At 36.7% G+C, this 6,873-nt stretch overlaps 1 protein-coding gene across 1 annotated transcript; it reads right to left on the bottom strand.

The window, feature by feature from the left end:
• LOC119582651 (ribonucleoside-diphosphate reductase large subunit-like) lies at positions 1-4,868 on the bottom strand (the record flags this gene model as incomplete). The annotated part of the gene is given in 12 exon segments (XM_037931056.1): positions 1-25; positions 143-235; positions 673-801; positions 1,085-1,185; positions 1,317-1,446; positions 1,581-1,693; positions 2,234-2,430; positions 2,544-2,746; positions 2,914-3,074; positions 3,227-3,404; positions 3,545-3,633; positions 4,712-4,868. Coding segments are annotated over 12 exon segments (1,471 nt in total), but the record flags the coding sequence as incomplete, so codon positions are not given.
• Between the last annotated feature and the right edge of the window lie 2,005 nt (positions 4,869-6,873).

The following is a 6,873-nucleotide window of genomic DNA, read 5'->3' as shown; positions in this document are numbered from 1 at the left end:
TCTTGTTCAGATTTCTTGTAATGACCTGTTTTAAAAAATAGCCCTTAGAAAAAAATCCATGTTTCTCATCACTTTTCACTAGTTATTCATATCACATAACAGTAAACGGGGAAATGGACAGATTTAGAACTCTGGTCAATACCTTTGTAACCTCCTTTAGCTTGACAAAGTTGTAGGTTTTGTCTGGGTTGACATACATGTTGAGAGCAATTGATGCTAAATTGCACACAGCAACCTGCAATATAACATACCATTGCATCAGTAACATTTAAAATATTGTTAACTAAGAACAAGTAAAATTTTAATGACAAACAAGTCACAAATCTTTTATTTAAGAAACAGGAGAATTGTGCATTTGAAATTATGGCACCTAATTTCACAGTAAAATCTATTTCTACATTTTCATTAAAATAATATATTAGGAAAATAATGAGGGAACTAATGTTTTCCTTTCCAAGTCTGTTAAAACAAAGTGACAGCTGATATTGATAATGTAATTCTAAATCAAAGTCTCACACAAAGATTACATGATTGGAAAACAATAAATTATTATTGCACAACTCAAAGATTTAAGCATAATTAAAAATACATTTAGAGAAAGACCCTTCCATTTTCAAGGATGTGAAATAATTCTCAAAAACAGACTTGGTGAAAAAATCACAAAGAACTTACCTCATCTGGTGAGGAATATTCTACTATCTCGGTACAGAGGTTAGAACACTTGATGGTACCAAGGTTCTGTTGGTTACTCTTTCTATTGCAGGCATCCTTATATAACATGTATGGTGTACCAGTCTCCACCTGCATGAAATTTGCAAATCTTAATTCATAGAAACAAAAATTATAGTATTTTATCCCAAATTATACTGCTTTTATATGACATTCAAACAAATATTAAAGATAAATTTCCAAAGACGGGCTTTAAGATTCATATCTCTTGCAGAGTAACAGAGTGAACTCCTCTAAAAGCCATTTGTATTTGAATTGTACATCCTTAGGTAAAAAACCTTAACTTTACTTCTGTACATTATCCTCAAGAACAAGATATTGACCATACTTCACACAGCACAAGAATCTAACTCACCTGTGATTCAATAACTGCATACCACAACTGTTGTGCCTTCACTTTGCGACGGTAACGACCTTCTTCGATATACTTGTGGTAGAGTTTCTCAAATTCCTCACCTATTAAAGGAAATGTAATAATAATGTACCCTTCACAGTAAAGGAAAGAATGATAGAGAATAGCATAATTCTAATGCCCACATTACACTATGAATTATATAATTCAGTAGCTATGAAAGTGATTTGTGTACCCCAGGTATCATGAAGTCCTGGGCATTCATGAGGGCACATCAGGTACCAGTCGCCATTGGCTTCCACTTGCTGCATGAACAGATCAGGAATCCACAAAGCATAGAAGAGATCCCTTGCTCTTTGTTCATCCTAGAAAAGTGCAAGGTAAATTTAACCTTCAACAATTAAGAAACAACCTATCATACATCACATCTGATACATAAATTTTGATCTTCCATTTTAATATCACTTAATTTCTTATATTTCACTGTGTAACCTCTCACCTTTCCAGTATTTTTGCGAAGATCAAGGAAATCGAAGATATCTGGGTGCCATGGCTCCAAGTAGATGGCAAATGCACCTGGCCTCTTGTTTCCACCCTGGTCAACATAACGAGCTGAAATTTCAGAGTATTTGTTTTATGAAGATATAAACCTACGAAGTGTACAAAAAAGTCTATAGTTTACCTTTCCTTCAATTCCCTTTTTCAATGGTCCATATTTCAAATATATGTACAACAAAAATTGTAAGGGAATTCTTGAACATAGGGCTACATTTGACCAGACGAGTCCCACAACCACTGTGACCTCTGAATTTGAATTAGAAAAATAATACAAATGTCCATAACGTATATTCTGACAAGATTACAGCTTTTACCAATTTACACAATTAAAAGGAAAGACTACAGTTTCTATCTTGCCAGATTATAAGATGTGGAATTTTGTTAGGCTGTCAGTGTATTGAAGGCATAGATCTAAAGGTTTATACCTAAAAAGTCAATGTGCTCTTACCTCTACTTTCTAGATTTTATTACTAATAACCAAATGTTATTCTGGTTATTCTTTATGTCCATTACACATTTATTTTTTTTTATTTGAAGATTTACCAACTAAAATAGAAATATTAGGTCACCACTGATACAGAAAAAGTAACTTACCTGTGTTATTGTACACCCTCAACATGGGCACAAGACCATTAGAAGTTCCATTGGTTCCTGCAATATAGCTTCCCATGGACCTGATGCAGTGCACGTTCAGCCCAATGCCTCCAGCAGACTTGGAGATCAGAGCACACTGCTTAAGTGTGTCATAAATGCCCTCAATACTGTCGTCCTTCATCGTTAGTAGGAAGCAGCTGTGTAATATATATTAGTTTTAGTTACAGTAAATCAAGGTAATAAATAGTGAACCAAAAACTGAGTAAAATATTGTTATAAATACATGTGCAATCTAGCTGTGGACTCTTACCTAGATAACTGTGGCCTTCTTGTAGCAGCATTGAAAAGAGTGGGTGAGGCATGTGTGAACCACTTCTCAGACAATAGGTTGTAAGTCTCAATAGCAGCATCAATATCCTCACCATGGATGCCCACTGCAACCCTCATCAACATCTGTTGGGGTCGCTCTGCCACTTTGCCATTGATCTTGAGCAAATAAGAACGCTCCAGAGTCTGGAAAGTTTTAGAGGATAAGTAAGATGCTACACTACAAATATATTAATTTCATAGTTAGTGAGTCAATATATATAAACTTCAAAAATATAATAAATCATACTGATTTTTTTTCTTTTTTTTAAGTATTAACATTTGGACTTAAACTTTATATTCACATTACTGACCTTGAAGCCAAAATAATTGTAAGAAAAGTCACGGTCATAGATAATAGCAGAATTGAGTTTATCTGCATGCTCCATGATGATCTTGTAGTAGTGTTCGCCAAGCATGGGCATCTTATTTCCAGTCTTATTATCAACCATGTTATAGAGATCTTCCATTACCTCTGTTGGGTAAAAAGTTAAAATTTCAGAAAACATTTCAACAGAAGTAAACGCCCTTTTCCTTACACCATGATGCTAAGAGGGTATAAATATAAGCAAACAGAATGTCACCAAATCTTGCATGCATCTCTCAGTCAACATCCAATTCCCTTACCACTGAAACTCTTCTTGGTTTCTTTGTGGAGGTTTGACACCGCAATCCTGGCAGCAAGCACAGCATAATCAGGGTGCTTTGTTGTCATTGTTGCAGCAGTTTCAGCAGCAAGGTTATCCAATTCTACAGTTGTCACACCAGAATACAGCCCATTGATCACTTTAAGGGTGATTGCAGGCTGGAAATTTTCATAGGTGATGAGTACATGAAATCTCTACATAGCCATTGTCATAAAATGTTACTTGCTCATTATACATGCAAGGAAAAATCTCATTTTAATTTCATCTCAGACCTAGAAAACTAGGTTTTAATACTCACAGGATCAATGAAGTCCATGTTGAGTCCATAGCAGAGCTTCTGAATTCGAGAAGTGATTTTGTCGAACATAACAGGTTCTTGACGTCCATCTGTGGAGAAATTCAAACATCAGTTTTTGGCCAGACTGCAAATGCTGCCCTTTTCAATCTACTTAAAACCAAGAGCTGAAAATTCCACCTGGAAGCCAAGTTGATCACATCAAAGAAAGTGAAAAGTCCAAATTAAATTATACTTTAATTTTTTTACATATATACTTAGCAGTATATAAAAAAAGCAGCATTCTTATTCCTAGACTTATAGAAACCACAACATTTGTTAATACTTAAAACCGCTTTCCTACTGGAGGTGCTTAACCCTTGCTTACATTTTGACTCTGCTCTTACTCTGATAAAAGTGAAACGGGCTGCAGCTTCATCTGTCTCCTGCTCTGCTCTCAAAACCTTTGTCTTAACCTCCTTTCTGTTGTGCAAGTTTGTCAGATTCATAGATTCATGAGTTGTCTTATTATATATATATTTACAGAATCTATTATTTTTTTCTTAATTTTACCAAGTTCACAATACTCGCTCACTCTTCCATAAAGGGTTGAAGAATCACAAGAAAAAAAAAAACAAATATTCACACAATTACACCTCATTATCTTGATTTTCCCCTCTCTCACATGCATGCAGAAGCAATTGCAAGGCGAGGACTCCTCCTCCGTCGAATTCTGCGCCAAAGCAACTTGGAAATCGTGCAATTGAAAAGCAGTTTGATCCGTTAACAAGCCTTGGGTGCGGTTTATAAAGGAACTTAGGGGATATTTTTCTCTCTCTCTCTCTCTCTGTTCCTTTTTTGTGCTTATATGGTGTTATTGCGAGAATCTCTTTGCTGTTACGGTAAAATGGTAAATTTGTTGAAAAGTTCGGTGTCAAGGCAAACCGGTTGACATGGAAGTTGACTTTGTCATTAACTGAAATTGGTCTTAATTTTCATAAAACAGTATTGGGTCATGATACATATTCTTGAAGATAACGAAAAATAGAGAAAAAATATACATTTCCAAATAATTTAAGCATAAAATAACGGCGGTTACTAATAAATAACTAACAAGTAGCAATGAAGTTTTAGAGTTCACAAAACTCGCACATATACAAATACATTTAAAATTCAACTTCGGCCACATACCTCTCTTCAAGACGTACATCTTGGACCACATTTTCTCCGTCTGCTGAACCATTTTCACCAACTATTTCCTTGACTTTCGGGGATTTAGAAGGATTCGTGTGTCTCCTCGCCTCCGTCTCGTCAGGGAGTGCGCGCCAATCACAAGAAAAATCATCTGAAAGCGCGCGAACTATTCCTTTGAACCAATCATCTTCGAGCTTTCATCAGTCTTTACAACGAAAGACGTGATTGGGTCAGGTTTTGCTTTGGTGTGTTGTAAGAGGCTTTGTGATTTGCTGGTTTTATTTTGGGGAGTCTTTTTTAACGAAGAGTGTGATTGGTCCGTTCGAGTTTGGTCTCAAATTGACCAATCGCGAAGCTTTATATTTATGATCCTTATGCTTGTCTTGACAGCTGTTTTAGACAGAACTCTTTACTTATATACCTGAATTTTTTATTTTAATCTTAGTAAGGCTATTTTCAAGATTAATGGTACCACTGTGTAAAATTATTTGAAATTTCTTTTTTTTTCTTTCTGTTGGAGCATTAGTTGCATATCTTTCTATTTGAATTTTAGATTTAGATTTAACTTCCCATTTTGTGCTACAGTTTATCAATCATATTAGTTTTCTTATAAACGCATGGTGAGCTGACTGTACTTGTATCTATTTTAAAAATGCCGACATGCATGTATTAAGCAACAGGAAGTAACACAAGAACACACACACACACACACACACACACACACACACACACACACACACACACACACACACACACACACACACACACACACACACACACACACACACATACACACACACACACACACACACAAACGCGTACACACACACACACGTACACACACACACACACACGTACACACACACACACGCACGCAAACACACACACACACACACACACACACACACACACACGACACACACACACACACACACACACACACACACACACACACACACACACACACACACACACACACACACACGTATGAAAAATAACACACACTGCATACGCCCAACACACCCACGTCCTCTACCCACCCCACCCACCCGCCCGACCGCCCACACATACATACACACAACGTCCTTTGTGAAGAGACGCAATTCACCGCGCATATCGAAATGTCGTTACCCCACGGCATACACCCTCATACTCAATAGTAAAACACACGGTAAAATACAAAAATCAATAATGACAAACAGAGAATTAAGCAGAGACCAGAAAGAAACAAACAAACAAAAAAAAACATATTGGTTCACTAATACACAGAAAGATGTGACGCGCCGGATACAGTTACCGGATGCCATTCCTTCATACCGTCCTAGTTCAGCATCCACCCAACGATCATTTACAAAACATATGAAGATATCGTATTATGCATCCAGGGGTTATGTGTCTTATAATATCAATTGTAAGATTTTCGTGATTAATGATTAACATAAAATATGTGTAAAGACTTATAACTGAGTATTGTGTGTATGGGATGGCGGTACACACATACACACACGTCCCCACATTTATTATATATGCATGAAGTATAAAAATCATATACGTATACGTACACACATGTTTGCATATGGATATACACACAATATTCATTTATACAGTGTGAGAATAGCAGTTGTGAAAGCTTAATATACAATATTTTTAAGATGCTGCGATAAAACCGTCTACTCGTTCTGTAGCTCGTTCCTCGAGGGCATGGCGCTGCATTGGCTCAGCTGATCCGTCGTTGGCGTCGGCTCTGAAGGTCTTTGTTTGTGAGGAGGAAGACCTCCTTCTGCTAAGTCTTAGATTGGTGATTTGGCTACAAGTTTCTCCGTGAGGAATGAAAAGGGCCGAATGTCACATCATCAGTATGAAGAACTCTTCTATTTTATTTCTTACATTTTCTCTTTTATTTTCTCTCTGTTGCTTCCTTTGCTTCTCTTTGGTGCTTCTCTTCTTTCCCTCTATTTTCTCTCGTATTGTCTTATCGTTTCGGTCTTCTTCCCCTCTCTCTCTCTTCGTTGATCTATCCTTTTTCTACTCGGCTTCCTCAATTCTCTACCTTCTCTTGTTTTCTTTCTACTGTTCTCTCATTTTCCGTTTTTTCTCATGTCTATCTGTTTTCTCTTGCCTTTCATTTTCCCATCTCCCAACTTATCAATACCAACCCG

Source organism: Penaeus monodon, chromosome 16 (assembly GCF_015228065.2).
Source record: "Penaeus monodon isolate SGIC_2016 chromosome 16, NSTDA_Pmon_1, whole genome shotgun sequence".
Lineage (NCBI taxonomy): Eukaryota > Metazoa > Arthropoda > Malacostraca > Decapoda > Penaeidae > Penaeus > Penaeus monodon.
Note: the sequence above shows the minus strand (reverse complement) of the source record. Positions and strands in the feature narration are given on the sequence as shown.